The following is a 22,090-nucleotide window of genomic DNA, read 5'->3' on the forward strand; positions in this document are numbered from 1 at the left end:
ACCCTTTTACAAGAAAATATAAGAAGACAGCAACTTGTTGTCCCACTCCCCCAGTCAACTCTACAGAAACCTGATAGTTCCCTAAAATAATTAGTTGCCATAAAAAAAAACCTAAGGAGAGAATTCACTGTTCCAGTAGCATTCTTGTTTTTAGCTATATCTACATTACAAAATTCCAAAAAGACCTCTTTTTGACATACTGCTCATTACTTTCTGTTCCCTGAGACATTTCTTTACTTCCTAGTCTTTTAGGGCCACAGACTTGAGACTCCTTCACTTTTTGTAGTGGCATATTAGGTAATGCAGATCAATCTTCCCCTATTCTCTTTCTCTCTGGAAACAACTAGAAAAGCTGGACAAACTACAGATTCAAAAAAAAAAATGTGTTTCAGGCATCTGAGGACTACTGAGGCAGTAAAGTATTAAGAATTAAGGTCGAGGACAAGAAAACTCAGAAATTTGACCCTTGATTTATACTTTTCCCTGAGGCACCTTCTGATTCCAGAATATGCAGCTGATAGCCTGGGCAACTCAAAATTTCCAACAGAGTCAGAGCTAAGGAAACAAAAGTGGACTTCAAGATCGTACCAAGTACAAAGGGCCTTGAAAACATCTCAAAATTTGGATTAGAATTATAGCCTATGAATAAGAGTGAATTAGAACAGTAACAGTCCACTCACAGATTGAAATCCAGCCTCTGGCTCCGACCAGTTGGTTCAGTGGTAGAACATCAGCACAGCGTGTGGATGTCTCAGGTTCAATTCCTAGTCAGGGCAGACAGGAGAAGCACCCATTCGCTTCTCCGCCCCACCACCTCTGGCTTCTCTATCTTTCTCTCTTTTTCTCTCTCTCTCTTCTCCTGCAGCCATGGCTCAACTGGACTGAGTTGGCCCAGGTGCTGAAGATGGCTCCATGGCCTCTGTCTCAGCACTAAGAGCTCAGTTGCAGTGTAATGGAGCAACATCCCAGATGGGCATAGCACTGCCCCCTAGTGGGCTTTGCCCTGTGGATCCGGGTCAGGGTGTATGTGGCAGTCTATCTCTGCCTCCCCTCCACTCACTGAATAAAAAAAAAAAAAGAAATCTAGCTTCCTATAATCTCAACCTCCAGTTCAATTAAGAGTAAATCAGAATTACCTGGTTCAAATTTTGAGTAAATCCGACCTGGGTGGTTTGTGAAAACAAATTGCAGTCTCTGATCATTACAGTTTATTCTGATTCAGTAGGTCTGGGGAAGGCCTGAGAACTAGTATTTCTGACAAGTCTTGGATGATTGTTGATACTGCTTACCGGGGGACATGTGGAGAACCACTGGATTAAGCTAATCTGAGATTGCTAATGCTCGTACTTATTAGCCAGAAGCAAACGACATATATCCCCTCTGCACCAGGAAGATGGTGTGATCCTAGGCCTCAAATTATCTCTAATTTTTCATATGCAATATCTACCATTCACAAGCAGGCTCATTCAAAACCAAGGAAAACAACTGAAAATAGAAATAGAACTATAGAGGATGAAAATAATTGGGTTATCACTTTCATTTCCATTAGTAGAAAATACAACCACTTCTGCATTTCGTAATCTTTTTTTCTTTTTTTACAGAGAAAACATAGTGTTACTGTGGAAAGGTAATCATTTAGAAATCAAATAGACCTGTTGTCTTTTTCTGGCTATATAACTTTCCTTGTAATCATGAGACTATTTCATGCATTGCAAAAGACATACACAAATTGCTTATCTCTGGAATGGACAGATAGAAATTCAGTAACTATTAGATCTCACTCAATTAGAAACACGCATATCTATCTTCAACTAGAAAGTCCAAAATTATTTTATCATGGGCTGCATTCAGCCAAAAAAACTTAGGCCTGTCCAGTCATTTTGGTTTAGGTCTATTCTCATTATATATATTTTTTCCTTTCTGTATTTTTCCAAAGCTGGAAACGAGGAGGCAGTCAGACAGACTCCTGCATGCGCCCCACCGGGATCCACCCGGCATGCCCACCAGGGGGCGATGCTCTGCCCATCTGGGGCGTCGCTCTGCTGCAACCAGAGCCATTCTAGCGCCTGAGGCAGAGCCCACAGAGCCATCCTCAGCGCCCGGGCCAACTTTGCTCCACTGGAGCCTTGGCTGCGGGAGGGGAAGAGAGAGACAGAGAGGAAGGAGAGGGGGAGGGGTGGAGAAGCAGATGGGGGCTTCTCCTGTATGCCCTGGCCGGGAATCGAACCCGGGACTCCCGCACGCCAGGCCGACGCTCTACCACTGAGCCAACCAGCCAGGGCCTATTCTCGTTATATTTTTAAAATAACTTCTGCCAATCTTTCTTAAAGTGGGTCATTAGATAATCACCATCAACATCACTTGGAACACTTTAAAATGCAAATTATCAGAGCCCACTCTAGACCTCCTAAATCAGGAACTCTGGGAGTGGGGTCCAGTCATCTGTTTAATCAAACCTTCCAGGTGATTCTAATGTTCACTAATGCCACAGCTCTAGATAATTTTGATATACAGTTTGTCCATAAAGTCATGGTGTACTTCTGACCGGTCACAGGAAAGCAACAAAAGACGATAAAAATATGAAATCTGCACCAAATAAAAGGAAAGCTCTCCCTGTTTCATACCTATTCAGTGCAGTTCAATGTGGGCTCACGCACAGATTTTTTAGGGCTCCTTAGGTAGCTATCCCAGATAGCCTCTACAGACTCGTCACTGACTGATGGCCTACCAGAATGGGGTTTCTCCATCAAACTGCTGGTTTCCTTCAACTGCTTATTCCACCGAGTAATGTTATTCCTATGTGGTGGCGCTTTGTTATAAACGTGCCAATATTCACGTTGCAATTTGGTCACGGATTCGAATTTAGCAAGCCACAGAACACACTGAACTTTCCTCTGTACCGTCCACATCTCGACTGGCATGGCCGTGGGCTGCTCTGCTGTATACACGGTGTTACATCATCATCTGCGCATGCGCACATGCGGCTACATCATCCTACAGAAACTGGGAGAGTTTTCCTTTTATTTGGTGCAGATTTCACATTTCTATCGTCTTTTGTTGCTTTCCTGTGACCGGTCAAAAGTGCACCATGACTTTACGGACACACTGTACAAGTATCATGTTAAGAATCTTGGAAGCAAAAGGTTTTCATTAAAGACTGATCATATAATTTAATTCCTTTATTTGTTAATAACAACTAATATTTACTGAGTGCTTACTATAAACAGGCATTATTTTAATTACTTTTTATTAATATCTCATTTAATCTCCATATTTTATACATTTCAGTAGTTCTTTATAGTGGGATTCAGCAACTGCACCTGAAACATCAGATCAATTTACCTGATGCTATTGAATGACAGACAAGATTAATACGCTCCAATTTCTCACTTCAGTTTTTTTCCCCCTCAACACAATGTTTCCATCACATCATTTAAACTTTATTGAAACCCTATCCCTATGTTATGAAAATCACTGAGCTTAAAAAGCAACATTACTTCTCCAAACTAGTTAAATGGATATGAACAAAGACTGATCTGTCTCCTGTAAAGTACAACATAGAAAATATAGTAAATAATATTGTAATAATTGTATAATGAGGTGGGCACTGGAAATATCGAGGGGAATATTTTGTTAAGTACTTGATTGTCTAACTACTAGGCTGTACACCTGCAATTAATACAAGGCCCTGCCTGGCTGGCTCAATGCATAGAGCATTGGCCCAGCATATGGATGTCCCAAGTTCGATTCCTGGTCATGGCACACAGTAAAAGCGACCACCTGCTTCTCTCCCCCCGTTTCTCCCCCTTTTCTTCTTCTTCCCCTCCTACAGCCAGTGGCTCGACTGGTTTGAGCATATGCCCTGTACACTGAGGATAGCTCAGTTGGTCTGGGTGTCAGCCATGGGTTCAAAAAATAACTTGGCTGATTCTAGCATTGACCTCAGACAGGGACTACCAAGTGGATCCCAGTTGGGCACAGGTGGGGAGTCTGTCTATCTCCTCCTCTCCTCCCATCTAAAATAATAATAATAATAATAATAATAATAACAACAACAACTATAAACTAAAATTTAAAAATATTTAGATTTGAAAAATGACTCTGATTCCAATGCCTATGCTTTCTCATACTACACTGCATGAGTTTGTATAGTGTTGTTTGATAATAAAAGACAAAAACAAGCAACATTACTCCACAAGGTTCAAAATCATTAGGATTCAGAACATCTCAAAAATCAAAGAAACTAAACGAAAAATTCCTTTATATAAATATGTACAAACTTAATACTTCCTCTTAAGAACTATTTAAAGTTACCTCATCCAATATATAGGCATATAACTCAGCTAATTCAACCATATTACTGATTAACCCACTTATGCCAGAGGTTGAAATTTCTGAAATTCAGTTCTTCAAAACTTCTCCAAAAATTCACTTCACTTTTTGACAAGCTCCCAGCACGCCAGTATCTGCGGCAGTAACTAACTCTGTACCATGTGATAACATGTACCCTCAGGAGGCAGATGTGTAGAAAAACAGGCTTCAGTAATGACCTTGAGCAGCAGCATATAAATAACTCCCATGTCACTACCTTTCCAATAAAGAAACACCAGGCATAAATGAGTTACGTGCTTATCATTTTCAAATTTTCTTTTTGAGAAAGCATTTGGACACAACAATAGACAACCTAAAGCCCATCATTAAAGCAACATCTATATTAGCTAAAATCTTACATTTCCAAATTACCTTGCATATGTGCGTGTGTGTATCTCTACTTCAGTTAACGACAAAACCACCAGCATTTCTAGCTTTGTCAGATGCTCTATCTCATGAAAAACATGTTATATTGTCAAATTCCCTTAGAAAAGGTTCCCTACCATGTGTTATACTTAGAAGGTAGATAAAAAAAATCACTCCATAGGAAAAATCCAGGATGTAAATCAGATTAGAGCACTATTACCACTAAATGTCTTATCTTTAGCCTGGAGGTTTCCCACCCCTATCTCCCCCTCCCTTTAGCAGCCTAATAAGAATTTTCTTACTAGTGCAAGCATAACATCAGGAGAACTGCTGTGGACAGCAGATGGTTACCAAACCAACTATAAACATGGGTCTTACTGATATCAGATAAGCAATATAAACACATCATTAACACTGCATTTGATAATGAAAATGTATTTATGCAAGATTTGCTAGTCCCACTAACTATGTGGATTAATTAGTCTCCTAATTATCACAACCATCCTTTAAAGAGGGCAGTTTTAGCAGGCATAGAATCGATACTCTATGTAATTACTCTACCACCCATACAAAAAAAGCTATGTTTCTCTCAATTGGATATCAAACTATATACAACAGATTTTACACAGTATAAAGACAGGTACAGGGACTTGGTAACATGTTCCTCTAGCAGGGGTCCCCAAACTTTTTACACAGGGGGCCAGTTCACTGTCCCTCAGACCATTGGAGGGCTCCCACATACAGTGCTCCTCTCACTGACCACCAATGAGAGAGTTGCCCCTTCTGGAAGTACGGCGGGAGCTGGATAAATGGCCTTAGAGGGCCAAATTGCGGCCCACGGGCCGTAGTTTGGGGACGCCTGCTAGAGGGACAGATAGCAAATATTTTAGGCTTTGTGGGTCGTACATTCTCTGTCAAAACTACTCAACTCTGTCCAAATAATTTAAAGCTGTTCTTATAGCACGAAAGCAGTTATAAATAAGGTGACCAATCGTCCTCCTTTAGGGAGGACAGACCTCCTTTTGTAAGTTCTGCCCTCCCTCGAAAAGTGTCCTCATATATGTCCTCCTTTCCTTTTTGATATTGGAAGACTAATCTGTAAATGTCTATATTCAATCTGTTGGGCAGATAAAATATATTATGCTCACTTTGTTAAAGATGGCGCTGCCCACGAGGAGGCTATTGCCCAGGTGATATTAATGTGTGTTGGGGGCGGGCTGTGGGCAGGCAGAATCCTTGTAACCTGGGGCTTGGTTTTAGGATTAAGCCTTTCCCACCCTTTTTGATGTGGGGTGATGCAATCCCATCATGCCTCAGAGAAGTGACTTTGTATTAGAGATTTCCCCTATTTTGTATATTGGATTAAAGGTTATGAAGCTACACTATAAAGTGGGGGCAGAACGGGAGCTTGCTCTCTTGGTTCCTGAGATTATCATTAGAGGCAAGAGCAGAGAGGAGAGGGGAGAAAGGCCATGTAGAGTAGGCCAGGAGAAGCAGCCAAGATGGCGGAGTGTTGAGAAGCCAGTTTGTGCAGAGTTTGTTCAGGGAGAAGGAAGGAGATGGGGAACAGAGGTGAATAAGGCTGGTGAGCTAGAAACCTTTGATTCCAGGAAACTTGGATAAGTCAGTAGCTTTGTGAGCACTGAATGTGGGTTTTGGAGCCCAGTGTGTGTTTTTACTTGCCTGCCGGGTGCAAGCTAGGATTAAAGAAGATGGCCCACCAGTTTTGGGCTCGGTTGTTTCTTTACCGACTGTACAAATCCAATGCGAACCTGCATGGGCCAGACTGCTGTGATGGTGGCCCTGGCCTTGTATACTGGCTTTACACAATCAATGCAGAGTTGATACATTGCATGTGATGTGACGTATTTGTATCTAATGAGTATGTTTTCTATATCCGGCTCAGACCTTCCTTGTAGCTGGATGCTAATAAGGGATGATTGAATTATGGTGCAGATAATTTTGAGGAATTGTGGCACCACTCCCTACCACAAACAGAAGAAGCGATCATGCAGCTGCCTTTGTCCAAGGCCCTTTGACCAAAGGCCCTTTGATGAATCCATACAACCCCTGCCCCATCCCTTTCTCAGGGCTGCTGACACCCTTTGCTAGTCTTAGTTCACCTGCACCCAGGCACTTTTAAAATAAACTTTTCTTTTGGAAGACACTAGCCTCGTGTTTTTGGTTCAGCCAGTGGTTTCTGCCTTTCAAAAACTATTCTAGTTCATAGTCCATACAGATTGTGGACGAGATTTGGTTTGTGAGCTGTGGTTTGTCAAACTCTGTATACCATTAATCATTAAGTAATTAATGAGCATAGCCATTTACTAGAATTTAAGCTCCACAGGAACAAGAAGCTTGTCTGTTTTCCTGCCTAGCATTTAGAACACTATGGTCAATACAAATTTGTCACATGAATAAGTACTTTATTAGGGCAGCTAAATGTGCAAAAATTACCTATATACTGTATGTGGTACCTTCAACCCAAACATCACACATCACATAGTCAATTTATTTAAAACCCAAGTATTCAGGAAATTTAGCAACTAAAAACTTCATGTAAGATGACCTAAAAGAATCTACTAAATGATTAAAGACATTAAAAATGTATATTAAAGATATTTAAATTCTTATAAGAAAAAGGGCAACTGTAGGAGGAAAAAGAGGTAGAGGGAGGTAGAGGGGTACAGTGGGGGACAGATGGTGATGGACGGAGACTTGACTTGGGGTGCTAAATACACACACAATATATAGATGATGTATTATAGAACTGTACACCTAAAACCTGTATAATTTTATTGACCAATATCACCACAATAAATTCAATAAAAATATTTTTTAAAAGAAATATTTTTGTAAAAAACAAAAAAATTTAAAGAAAACCAACAGAAGTTCTACAAATGATATCACTGAAATGTTTTTAAAAATACATATATAAATGGGTAGATTAAATGGTAGATTAGCTATAGCTGAAGATAAGTCAGTGAATTCAAAGATATATCTGAGGAAATTATCTATGTTGTACAGGGATGGTTTCTTTTTTTGCTCTTTATTCATTTTTTCTTTTAATACACTAATTAATATGGGTTAAAGAATATGAAAAGAAAAATGATGGTCTTTATATGTCAAATAAAAGTTCTAAGGATAATAATGTGGACAGGCAGAGATAACGGCTAAAATTTTTTCATAACTAAAGAAAAGACATGCATTCTAAAGAGGCACAATGAAACTGCAGAAGCCCCAAAGCAAAGAGGTTAGTCTGTGAAAGAGAAGGGGAAGAATACTAAGACACTTGGAATGAAAATAAAGGCTTTCTCCATGTGTATTTTCAAATGGAGAAAAGGAGTTAAATTAGTTTAAACTAATGATCCATACAGACCTAAATCCATATTACCTACAAGCTATTAAAAATATGTAAACCCTGGGATAAACAAAGACTTCAAAAAAGATAAATAGGAATGAATAGTTTTTAAGAAAATCAACTACTAAATCTTCAATCTCCATTTTTACACTTAAAATTAATTTAACACCTATCGAAAAAAGCACCATAAAAATCACATAGCTCACAAAAATTAAGAGATATTTCAAAATAAATATGAAGCATTGAAATAGCCCCTAATTTTTGTGAGCAGCATATCTCCTTCCCCTTTACTCCTTTCACAGTAGACCATTTTCCACTTTACAAACCAAAGACATAATTCTCACCTATTGTATTAGAGCCTAACAACCTCCTGAAAGGAATAATTTGAAATATTAGTATCTGGAACCTCTTTTGGCATATTAATTAGTAGTAGGGCTTCATATCTCTCCCCGTTTTACATATACGTATATTTCTGTTAAAGGTGAACTATGGAATAGAACCTGGGTATTATGAACTAAAGTAGGGTTTTCTTAATTCAGCTACGCTGCAAAATGAAAAAGCAAAAGTTATGAAAATTTACATTTCAAACTCTGTATCTTCTACTCCAATTATTTTCAAGAAAAGCAATACCCCAAAGAGAAAATCAACTCAAAGAAAGCAAAAGTTTTTAAAAAGACTGAAATCTGTTGAGACTTACTACAACAATCAGGTTAACAAACTCAGGTCAAAATTAAGGCCATATTTTTCTGTCTTGGGATTCTGAAGTGAAATGGTTGTCTTTAAGATGACAATTAACAATAAAAAATGAAAAACTTTTATAGATAAACATCACACCTGATTTAACTGACTAGCAGGTCTATGTAAACTTGCTTAGCCAAATAAGTTCAATGCATTTTCCACAGACTTAGCTAAATATGCAGGTCCAAATTATAAAGGAAATATATAAACGAAAAATTACAAAACACTTTACAAAAAAATATCATATTAGTTAAAGCAACCCAAATTTAACAAGATTTAAATATTTTCAATTACGTTGGTTAAAAAAGAATCAAAGCCAATGGCCTTAATGACTGGATTACAAATTATTTTTAACTTTTAAATGTTAGATTGCTATGTGACTTATTGGCATTTAAGTAAAAAAAAATAATAATAATAATAATGCTATAGTAAAACTCTTTCCATACCCATCTGATTATTATGTGACCAAGATTTCTCAGCACTTGTCTAAAAAAAAAGTTTAAAAAAAAATTCTTGCTGAAAGTTTTATTCTAGCAGTAGTAAATAATATTTATGGATGCATGAACTAAATGAATAAAGAAGGAAAACATCAGCACCATCCATTCCAAGAGACATTTCTAATATAATTCTACAACAGATTTAATAATTGCAACTCTCTGCAATAGTTGGAATTAAATATTTATAACTATAAAGATAACTATATCTGGTAAAGAAATAGAAGCTTTTATGATTTAATATAAAATTTCAGTGAGTATCTTTTTATGAAAGTATAATAGGATAATTTAAAACTTTTCAATCAATCAAAAAGTACATCATAAGAAGTTAATAAACGTATCTAAAAACACATAATATAAACTGAAAATTCTGCAAGAAAACTAAAAGGCAATATAAATTTAAGAAAAAAAGGGTACAATATAATATTTCCAAATGTTATTTTTTAAACAGATGATGCTGAATATCAAATCATAATTATCTTTAGATATCACTGGATACATGTCATATAAAACTTATTTTAAAATATTAGCATTTATATACTTAAAAATGTGTAATAAGGTATATACTTTTTAAAAAAAAATTAAGAGTATTTGCAAGCAAAAAAAAAAATCAAAGGCCAATGTCATAGAAGTTAGTGATTTTTTCCCACAAAATTCACTAGTTCTCTACCTGAAGACGATCTAACAGCAGTTCTCAAGAAATCAAGATGTTAAGGCCCTGGTCAGTTGGCTCAGTGGTAAAAGCCTCCACCCGGCATGTGGAATTCCCAGGTTCTATCCCCAGCCAGGGCACACAGGAGAAGCGCCCATCTGCTTCTCCACCCTTCCCCCTCTCCTTCCTCTCTATCTCTCTCTTCCTCTCCAGCAGCCAAGGCTCCATTGGAGCAAAGTTGGCCCAGGTGCTGAGGATAGCTCCATGGCCTCCAGGCGCTCAGCTCCATGGCCACCTCAGGCGCTAGAATGTCTCAGGCTGCAACAGAGCATCGCCCCTGTATGGCCAGTATCCAGAGCCACCATCACAGCAGCCCGGCCCATGCAGGTTCACATTGGATTCGGACAGTCGGCAAAGAAACAACGGAGCCAAAAACTGATGGGCTGTCATCTTTAATTCTAGCTTGCACCCGGCGGGCAAGTAAAACACACACTGGGCTCCAAAACCCACTCACATTCAGTGCTCACAAAGCTACTGACTTATCCAAGTTTCCTAGAATCAAAGGTTTCTAGTTCACCAGACTTTATTCACCTCTGTTCCCCATCTCCTTCCTTCTCCCTGCACAAACTCTACACTAACTGGCCTCTCACTCAACACTCCGCCATCTTGGCTGCTTCTCCTGGCCTACTCCACCTGGCCTCCTTCTGCTCTCTGCTCTGCTCTCTCCTCTAATGATAATCTCAGGAACCAAGAGCGCAAGCTCCTGTTCTGCCCCCATTTATAGTGTAGAAATCAAAACCTTTAATCCAATATACAATATAGGAAAGTCTCTAATACAAAGTCACTTATCTGGGACATGATGGGATTGTACCACCCCACATCAAAAAGGGTGGGAGGAAAAAAAAAAAAAGGCTGCGAAAGGTTTAATCCCAAAACCAAGCCCCAGGCTACAAGGATTCTGCCTGCCTTTAGCCTACTCCCAATACACATTAATATCACCTGGGCAAGGGCCTCCTCATGGGCAGCGCCATCTTTAACAAAGTGAGAATATATTTTATCTGCCCAACAGCCCCCTAGTGGGCATGCTGAGTAGATCCTATTCAGGCGCATGCAGGACCTTGTCTGCCTCCTGGCTTCTCACTTCAGAAAAATACAAAAAAACCCCACAACCCCCCCCCCCCATCAAGATGTTAAAATAAAAGCTAAAGAACTTCCGGTGAAAACAGGGACATAGGTAAACGCGGTACTTGAATCTTTCAACAGTCACATCAAAATTACAACTAAACTACAGAACAACCATCATTCAGAACCACCTGAAATCAAGCTGCATGGCAGTCCCACAACTGGGGATTTAAAGGAGCCACATCCCAAACTGGTAAAAGGAGTGGAGAACCAGATCAGGCTGGTCCCACAACCATGTGCTGGGAGATAAAAATCATGAGGGGTATCTTGGTTGCAGAGGTTCCCCCTGAGGAGTGAGGGGTTTCAGCCCCACACCAGACCTTCCAGCCCAGGGTTCCAGTACGAGGAAGAGAAGTCCCCATGACTTCTGGCTGTAAAAACCAGCAGCAGGGATTGTGGCTGGGTGAGACAGCCAGCTGCAGAAGTCCCAGGCAGCTCCTCTTAAAGGGCCCATGTAGAACAGACTCATTCACCCAGAGCTTCAGGACTCAGGAAGCAGCTTGAAAGGAACCAGGGATTTACAGAGAGGAACTGGACTGTCTGAAATCAGGAAAGAGCTGCAAGGCAGCTTTCTGCCAGATAAAAGTGGTGGCAGAAACCACTGTTACTTCTCTGAAACCACCCCTCCTCCCCAGAGCCCATTTTGGAGTTTCCACCAACCTGGGTCACACTCTTAGCCCTGCCCTAATAATTCCCTGACAACCCCACCCCACCCTACCTGCAGACCTACTCAAGCTTTGGAATTCCCTATAATCTCTACAAGCAGCACCTGGCCTCTGAGTTCCCTGTACCTCTTGCTAAGTGCCCCAGGCCTAGCACTATGGTAGCTGGCCTTGGTTCACAGCTTGGCCTCTCCTGGCACTTCTAGCCCAGCACAAGTAGCAGCCATAAATAAAATTAAAAATATATATATATATATTTTTTTTAAACATGAAAAAACGTGTATCAGACTCAACTTCTATGAATCAATATTTTAAAGACCAAATAGAAAAATGGACAAAGGATATTAACTGACAGTTATTAAAAAGAAATAAATGAACCATACATATGAAATATGTTCAACCTCACTCGTAACTAAGGAAGTGCATACTAAGACTACATTGAGGTACTATTTTTCACTGGCAAAAATTAAAAGGTTGTTAACACTAAAATAAGTTTGAGAAACGGGCACTGTCGAACATTGCTAATAAAAATATAAATCAAGTATAACAAAATTAGAAATATATCTGTCCTGATACAGCAGTTCTACTTCTATATTCATCCTACAGATATACTTGTATGTGTGCAAAATAACCCACATAGAAGGTTAATTTGCTTGACATTATTTTTGATGGGAAAGGTTGATAACATCACAAATATGGTGGTATCGAATAATAATGGGACATCATAAAATGAAATGCCCTTTGAAAAGAGTAAGTACTATTATTTACTTATTTATTATTTTCTTTTCCAAGTAACAGTAGAGGAAATAGAGAGACAGACTCCTGTATGCTCCCCGACTGGGATATACCTGGCCAGCCCCTCCTGCGGTTGATGCTCTGTCCTTCTGGGACCATGCTTCAAACCACACTATTTTTACTATCTGAGGCAGAGGCTCCATGGAGCCATCCTCAGCACAGATGTGCTCAAACCAATAGAGCTATGGCAGTGGGAGGGGGAGAGAGAGAGAAAGAGATAAGATGGGAAACAAGAGGGAGGGGAAGAGGTGGAGAAGCAGATGATTGCTTCTCCTGTTGCCCTGACCAGGAATCAAACCTGTGACAACCATACGCCAGGCCGATGCTCTACCACTGAGACAACTGGCCAGGGCCAAGAAAAAGTAAGAGTACTCTTAATAAACTCTTATGGGTGGTCTTCAGATACATAAATTTTTGTAAGATTAGAAAAGGTACATATATGATATTACCAATCGTGTAAGTGTAAGCGGGTAAGACAAAAATATATATTTTCATTTTAACACATAAAATATCTAATGGCATAAACAAGAAACTGGGAACACTGCCTCTGGGATAGAAAAGAGAGTGGTTGGGACTTTCAATTAATAAATATTAACACTTTCTTTTGTAATATTCATTTTTAGTATATAACCTAAAAATATTTTTAAAGTTAAAAAAGCAACACTTGCCTTTTTTCCTTTCGAGGTTTCTGAATCCTCATCTTCATCTACATTGAGTAGATTTGCCTCACTACATAAAAAATAAGGGGGAAAAACCTTAAGTGGCAATTACAACCCATACATTAAAGTTCAGAAGTTTTATCCTCTTTGCTCCCTAATAATTCAGGGATCAGCAAACTTTTTCTGTAAAAGGCCACAAAGTAAACATTTTAGGCTTTGGAGGCCATATGATCTCTATAGCAACTATTCGTCTTTGCCATTATAGTGTAAAGGCTGCCACAGATTATACATGTGGCTGTGTTCCAATAAAACTATTAACAAAAATCCAGTGGTGGGCCAGATTGGGCCCAGGAGCCATTGTTTGTTGATCCTTGACATAAATGGATATAATATCTGTGTTTTTATATATGGATTTCATATATGGTCACTCATTTTTACTTTCTCAGACTTAAAATTAGGGGAAAAGGACAAACAGAGGAACAAACTGGTAAGAAAACTTTAGCTAATGAAAAGAAAGTAATTCTAATGGTATTATCACAGTTAAATAAAATACACTTCTACCACTTTGAAGGAAATATCAACCCTTCACTGATAATCACTGGTCTGAGATTCTAAAAGACCAGACTGATACATCTGTTAATAAACAGTTCATGTTAATTTCAACATATTCCAAAAGCTAAAGTCCCTGAGGATCCACTTATGATGACGAACCAAAGAGTATGATTCATAAATGAAACACACAGATAGGTAGAACCTTTAAAAACAATATATTTTACATACCCATGACAAATCTTCTCACAAAGAAACTCAAAATATACCCTTCTGCCCTGGCCGGGTTGCTCAATGGATAAAGCATCCTCCTGGCGCATCACGGTCATGGGTTCAATCCCCGGTCAGGGCATGTATGTATGAGAAGCAATCAATCAGTGCACAACTAAGTGGAAGAACCAAAAGGAACTGCAAGTTGATGTTTTTCTCTCCCTCCCCCTCACCCCATTAAATCAATGGAAAATTTTTTTAAAAAATACACCCCTTCTGAAGACAACTCTAAGCTATTTTTAGTAAAGTAACATTTATAATAAAAATGTTTTTCATTATTGTTGATACACATACATCCCAACATTTTTTTTAGCAAGAGAGAGAGAGACAGGAGGGGAAAGAAATGAGAAACATCAATTTTTCATTGTGGCACTTTAGTTGTTGACTACTTTCTCATATGTGTCTTGAGGGGGCTATCGCTGAGTCAGTGACCCCTTGCTCAAGCCAGCAACCCTAGGTTCAAACCAGTGACCATGGGGTTATGTCTATAATCTCATACTCAAGCAAATGACCCCACACTCAAGCTGGTGAGACCATGCTCAAGCTGGATGAACCTGCATTCTAGCTGGCAACCTTGGGGTTTTGAACCTGGGTCCTCAGTGTCCCTGGTTGATGCTCTACCCATTGTACTACCACTTGGTCAGGCCATCTCAACTTTTTGAATGCTAAAATTTCTCTCCTTCCAAACATTTTACAAACATTTAAGTGGTATATGTTCTACTCAACTTAATTTTAGATTTAATTCTAATTTTTCATAACTACCAGGTACTATCTGTAACAAAAAATTATTTTAAATTAAAAATAATCAGAAATTAAAGACCATTAAATATCAATTTATATAAGAAACTTACCAGTTCTAAGTTCTCCTTCAAATAAAACTTCACTTCAGTTTAATATTTCATAGGTGAAGACACAAAGTGGTAATGATGAATGAGCTGTTGCCCAGACAGAAGTGAAACACCTACAATACTTAGCCGGTGACTTCTTGTGTAAAATTTCTAAAACATGTTTATAGTTTTGGTAGAACTTAGTGTATATATTTGTTTCTCTAAATGTGATTGCTGTTTGTTCTGGTTAAGAGAAAACCCAGATCAGTAAACCAAGAACCTAAGAGCAATGCTGAATTTGTAGTATAAATTCTGTATAAAGCAAAAGGTTCTATTAAAAACATTTACATTTTTTCACAGAAATAATTCCAAGTACAATAAACAAATGTAATGAACACTTTGCTTAACTTCTGTCTGGGTCAACACCTGTGTTTAACATTTATAGAGTTTCTGCTTTCTCTAGTGGTAATCTGATTTAAAATGGATGTGGTGGGGGAGAGTCCAATTGGGAAGAAAGTTACTACAGGACTTAAACTTACATATAAAATTCAGGGGTCTTAAGCTGGGCTCACTTACTCATAATAAATTTTAGCTTTTCAAATCACCGAGAAGAATCCTATGTTTTTTTATTAAGGAAGAATTTCTTTAGTTGAAAATTTATAGTATAGTTGATATTTAATTGTTAGATTACAAGTATTACATGTACATATTTATATATTTCAAAAGATGGAGAAATACAACAGCAAAATTATTTACCAATAAAGAATTACTTTTCTTTTCTTAATGCTACTATAAAAGAGTTAACTATTTCCTTAAGAATACCACACTCTTCAAAATATTTCCATGGAATAGAAATTGTTTTTCTAATGAAAAGTTTTATTCTTATAAAACATTTTTGGGGAAAAAATATCTTACTCTTTATCTGCATCTCCTTCACTTTCTTCTCCATGATCAAAGCTCCAATTATTTTTAAAACCACCATCTCTCTTAGATTCTGAAGTAGTCAAAGCTGAAATAAAAAAGAAAACTGAGATAAGCATTCATTAATAGAACTATTAAATTGCTTAGTCTAGACTTTTTCATTTGCTTCCCTTTTGATTATTTCTTCTAAACACCTTATTACCTCTAATGAGAAAAAAAACGTGTTAAAATTTGTTTTTGATAATTTACAGTCATCCATGTGTGAGTTTGCTAGAGAAAGAAGCCCAAATTAGTACAATAAAAATAGGGGGCACATGAATATGTAAGTAATATAAAGACTTTATCTCCATAATTGATCACTCATTCTAGAATTAGTGCCTGTTAAGTTTGCTTGCCTCATTTATGACAGCCATATCCAGACCACTAAACTATCTTTAACCTCTACAATCTTTGCCTTTTAACAAAAAAAGAAACTAAACAAAGATTTCTGTGTTGGCAATATGAACTTGACATGTCAAAAACAAACAAACCAACCAAAATAAAACAAATTCTCTATCAGAAGCCCAGGCATGTTCATTATGGGTTTAAAATTTTTCTAAGTACATGTGTGAAATCCCCTAAAGTCATGAACAATTGGAAATGGGAATTTGGAGAGATAAATAAATCATTTGAAGACATCTGACAAAAACCTGATGGCCTAGAGCCTGGTTTTTAAGATTAAGTTTGGGGCCACAAGCAAGATGAAAGGTCAGATTGAAGACCAGAACACCTGAAGGGTAACACTCTGATTTGGGTGAACTAGGGTTGTGGTTTCCAACCTTTGCACATTTGGTGAAAATAGGAGAGTTATTTCAGGACCACTAACTAAGGTAGAAATCACCCTGAGCATAAGTGAATTCGATTAAGATCATCTACATACAACATAGATGGGTGGTTAACTCTTTTGTGGACTAGCATGAAATTTCTGTTAGTCCATGGAATGGCTGTTGAAAAACACTGAACTGGGGGTAGGGGAGAGGAACTCACTGAAGAAATCAACAATGGTAGGCCCTGGCCAGTTGGCTCAGTGATAGGGCGTCAGCCTGGTCTGTGGAAGTGCCGGGTTTAATTCCCAGTCAGGACACACAGAAGTGACCATCTCCTTCTCCACCTCTCCTCCCCCTTTCTCTCTTCTGCTCTTGCAGCCATGGCTCAAACAGTTTGAGCAAGTTGGCCCCGGCACTGAGGATGACTCCATGGCCTCCTCAGATACTAAAATACTCGGTTGTCAAGCAATGGATCAGCGGCCCCAGATGGGCAGAGCATGGCCACGTAGGAGGCTTGTCAGGTGGATCCCGGTCAGGGAGCATGCAGGAGTCAGTCTCTGCCTCCCTGCAGTCGGGAAGGCAGGAGGGAGGGAGGAAGGAAGGGAAGAAATCAACAATGGGAATGATTATGATGTCTTGTCCTTGGCTCTAAATTTTTGGATTGAATTGAAGACAAAGTGTACCCACCCATGGTTAGGGAATTCCTAGCATAGATAACAATTAGGTTTGAAACCAGAAGTTTCATAACTTACATAGACCCGAAAAGCCCTGAATTTCAAGTCTTAGAAGAAAAAATGCTCAATATCACTAGATATAAGTGGAATGCAAATTAAAGCTACAGTATGAGATGCTAGTTCGTAACAAATAGGTTGGCTATTTTTTCCTTTTTATTGATTTATTCGAGTGACAGTGGTTAACAAAATTAAACAGATTTCAGGTGCACAATTCTACAGATAGCTATTTTAAAATAATGAAAAATATTAAGCATTGATAAGGATATAGAGAAACTGAAATTCTTACAAACTGCTGGTAGAAATGTAAAATGATGCAGCTACTGTGAAAAAAGTTTGGCAACTCCTCAAAAAGTTAAATACAGAATTACCCTATGATCTATCAATCCCACTTCTAGGTACACACCCAAAATAACTGAGGGCAAAGACTCTGATACTTGCACACCAATGTTACAGCAACATTATTCACAACAGTAAAAAGGTGGAAACAACTCAAATGCCTCAAAATTCATGAGTGAATTTTGAAAACATCACACTGAACAGGCCAGACACAGGCGGCCAAATACTGTATGATTCCACTTTTATGAGGTACCTAAAATAGGCAAATTCAGAGACAAAAAGTAGAATAGCAGAAGCTAAAGGGAGAGGAAAAGAAGAGTTATGCTTTAACAGATACAGTTTTTGTTTGGGATGATGAAAAAGTCCAGGAAATGGATACTGGAGATAACTGCACAACATTATGAACATACTTAACGCCAATCCACAATTGTATGCTTAAAAAGGTAAATTCTATGCTATGTATACTTTACCACAATAAGAAAATGTTTGTAAAGGCAAATAATAATAGTAATAGTAATAACCCTCTAAATGACTAACAGAATCAGATATAAATCTTCTCTTAATATAAAATCTCATCGTAAGCCTTAAAAAAGTTTCAAATAATGTGAATTCACAACCCAAAATATCATTAACTAGGAGGAATTATATCATCAGAAGCAAATCTGAAACTTCTGTACATGTATACTGGGGTTAGACAAATAAGTAAATAGATAATGAGCCTGACCAGGCGGTGGTGCAGTGGATAGAGTGTCGAACTGGGATGCCAAGGACCCAGGTTCGAGACACCCCCCCCCCCCCGAGGTCGCCAGTTTGAGTGCAGGCTCATCTGGCTTGAGCAAAAAGCTCACCAGCTTGGACCCAAGGTCGCTGGCTCAAGCAAGGGGTTACTCAGTCTGCTGTAGGCCCGCGGTCAAGGCACATATGAGAAAGCAATCTACGAACTAAGGTGTCGCGACGAAAAACTGATAACTGATGCTTCTCATCTCTCTCTGTTCCTATCTATCCCTCTCTGACTCTGTCTCTGTAAAAAAAAAAAAAAAAAAGATAATGAGAGCAAGGTTTCTCCCTGTCAGAGAGGTTACAAATAAGCAAGAAAGTAAATCTAGAAGAAGCAGAGTTCATTAAGTAAGAAATATCAGTAAAAGCTCATATTTATTTGATACATATAAAGATGGATAGATACAGGAACAAATGTAGATATGTGTTATACTATGTAATAGAGAGAGCTAAGGGTCTGTCCTCTATGGTCTAGGAGCAGTTACATCCCAATAGCAACAAGTACACCTACAACCAAATCTTGCTTCTAAATACCATTCTACAGTAAAAGGTGTGAGGACTTCAAAGAGAAATGAATTATTCTAGGGAGGAGGAGGAAAAATACAAAATAAGCCCAGAGTATTTTGTAGTGCCAGAAAATGGGGGGGAGGGGGGCGCCAAAAGGTTAAAGAAGCCAATCTGAAAGAGCCTCTCAATAGATAAACAAAGATGAAATAATTTTAGCAAAAATAAGTAACAGATTTGGATAACTCCCAAAATAAAATAAACATACAAGTCCATACTGCTATAAATAAATGAATAAATAAATAGGGAGGAAATATACCTCCATTGGTTAGAACATTATCGTGATATGCCAAGGTTGCAGGTTTGATCCAGTCAGGGTACTTCTAAGAATGAACCAATGCAGTATGGTGATGGATAGAGACTTGACTTGGGGGGAGTGGGTGAACACACAATACAGTGTATAGATGTGTTATAGAATTATGCCCCTGCCTGACCAGGCAGTGGTGCAGTGTACAGAGCGTTGGACCGGGATTTAGAGGACCCAGGTTCAAAACCCCAGGTTGCTGGCTTGAGCACGGCTCACCAGCTTCAGTGCAGGGTCGCTGGCTTGAGTGCAAAGATTGCTGGCTTGAGCAAGGGGTTACTTGTTCTGCTGTAGCCCTCAGGTCAAGGCATCTATGAAAAAGATATCAATGAGCAACTAAGGAGCTGCAACGAAAAATTGATGCTTCTCATCACCCTCTCCTTCCTGTTGCCTGTCCCTACAGTCCTTTCTGTCTCTGCTACACACACAAAAAATTATGCACCTGAAACCTGTATAATTTTATTAAACAATGTTACCCCAATGAATTCAATTTGAAAAACATCAACCAATGATTGCATAAATAAAGTGGAACACATTGATAGTTCTCTCTCGCTAAAATCAATTAAAAAAAAACAAAACTCAGATCCAGAAGGCTTCTCCAGTATTTTCTTTAAAGCTTTTAAGTAGCAACAGGCCCTAGCCCATTGGCTGAGTGGATGTCCCAGGTTCAATTCCCAGTCAGAGCCCACAGCAGAAGCGAACATGGGCTTCTATGTATATCGAAGCCATGCTCCACCCCCACCCCCCACTTCTCTCTCTTCTCCTCCTGCAGCCATGGCTCAATTGGAGCTAGCTGGCCCTGGGCAATGAGGATGGCTCCATGGCCTCACGTGCTAAAAAGAGCTCAGTTGCAGAGCAACAGAGGAACACTCCTAATAGGCAGAGCATTGCCCCCTAGTGGGTTTGCTGGGTGGATCCTGGTCCTGAAATATGCGGGAGTCTGTCTCTGCCTCCCTTCCTTTCACTGGAAAAAAAAAGTAGCAGCGCATTTACTTAAACCTTCCCAGAAAGGAAAAAAAGTTTGCAGCTCATTTTATGAAGTCAGAATACCAGAATACCTGCTTAGTAAGGAAAATTACTAAGCACTCTTTCATATGGTCAGATACAAAACCCTAAATAAAATAAGAGTAAATTAAATGCAGTGATATATAAAACATATTACCATCAAATAAGGTTTATTCCAAAAGCAAGAACATATGAAAATTATTAATGTAAAATAAAAAATTAAAATAAAAAGGTATTAATGTAATTCACAAAACAAAAACTCTTAGCAAACTAGGAATAAAGGGGAACTTCTTTAATCTGCAAAAGAATAACTACAAAAACTTTCTGTAAACATCATAACTTCCCCCATGCAATAAGCTATAAACAGTTCTAGTCAACTATATAGTGGGGGTCCTATCTAGAACAGTAAAGGCAAGGGGAGAAAATGCCTATGAAGAGCAAGGAAACCAAACCAGAAGCAAGCTTATTCATCCACAGAACCCTAGAAAGGTTCAGAAACTGGAGACATAAGGTATATCAGAAGAAAAAAAACCCTGCTTCCTGGTCAGGGCACATACAAGAATCAACCAATGAATGCAAAAGGATAACAAATAAACGGGTGTTTTTTCTCCCTCCCCCCCAAAAAAAACAAACAAAAAAACAAAACAAAATTAAACTAAATAATAAAATGCTTTATTTTTATTTAGAAAATTAAATGGGGTAACACTGATGAGAAATGCTTCTTATGGATGAGCAAATAAAGTGGTTTCTTGACAAAGAAACCTGAGGAAGATGGCAGTGTAGGTAAACATGATACTTGAATCCTCCCACAATCACATCGAAATTACAACTAAACTACAGAACAATCATCACTCAGAACTGACCGAAATCAAGCTGAATGGTAGTTCTACAACTGGGGATTTAAAGAAGCCATATTGAGACTGGTAAAAATAGTGGAGGATCAGAACTGGCTGGTCCCACAACCCCTTGTGGTGGATAAAAATCATGAGGGGTATCTTGGCTGCAGAGGTTCCCTCTGAGAAGTGAGGGGGCCCAGCCCCACAACAGGCCTTCCAGCTCAGGGTTCCAGTGCCAGGAAGAGAAGTCCCCGTAACTTTTGGCTGTAAAAACCAACAGGGATTGTGAGTGACGTAAACAGGGCTGCTGGAGTTCCAGGCAGTTCCTCTTAAAGGGCCCACACACTCCCTCACTCCCTTTGAGCTCCAGCCCTCGGGCAGCAGCCTCAAAGGAATCAGGAACTTGCGGAGAGGAACTCAATTGTCTGGCATCAGGCAAGACCTGAAAGGGCTATTTTCCCCCAGACAGAGGTAGGTACTAGCAGAGGTCATTGTTCCTTTTCTGACGCCTTCCCCTCTCCAGAGCCTGCAGGCAGGCACCATTATCTGAAGTCTTCATCAACCTGGCTGGCTCACGTTGTTGGCCTAGTCCTGCTGACTCCAAGACCCCTGCCCACCCAACTTGCGGGCCCATCCAAACCATTTCCATAGCTTTTTCATACAAAAGGACTCTCTTGCCTCATGCTTTGGACTTTCCTAAAATCTCTCAAACAAGCAGCATCTGGCCTCTGCGTACCCTGTACCTATTGTTAAGTGGTCCCAGGCCTGGCACTGGCAGCAGCCTGCCTTGGTCCGTAACTTGGTCTCTCATGGGCACTTGTGAGCTCAGCACAAGCAGCAGCCATCTGCAGATGGCTCTGTAGCTCATGCTACAAGGCCGG

The 22,090-nt window shown here is 39.1% G+C and overlaps 1 protein-coding gene across 9 annotated transcripts in view; it reads right to left on the minus strand.

The window, feature by feature from the left end:
- The window catches only part of SENP6 (SUMO specific peptidase 6), a 137,811-nt gene that overhangs the window by 75,656 nt on the left and 40,065 nt on the right, over positions 1 to 22,090 (minus strand). For 8 of the 9 annotated variants that reach the window (XM_066359007.1, XM_066359006.1, XM_066359005.1 and 5 more), the window contains exons 2-3: positions 15,842 to 15,935; positions 13,290 to 13,350 (exon numbers count right to left, since the gene is read on the minus strand). In XM_066359007.1, coding sequence (XP_066215104.1) covers positions 13,290 to 13,350; positions 15,842 to 15,935 — 155 coding nt within the window. The remainder of the gene's footprint in view (positions 1 to 13,289; positions 13,351 to 15,841; positions 15,936 to 22,090) is intronic. The other variant, XM_066359009.1, reaches the window with a different exon arrangement.

This window comes from Saccopteryx leptura, chromosome 1, assembly GCF_036850995.1.
Source record: "Saccopteryx leptura isolate mSacLep1 chromosome 1, mSacLep1_pri_phased_curated, whole genome shotgun sequence".
Classification (NCBI taxonomy): domain Eukaryota; kingdom Metazoa; phylum Chordata; class Mammalia; order Chiroptera; family Emballonuridae; genus Saccopteryx; species Saccopteryx leptura.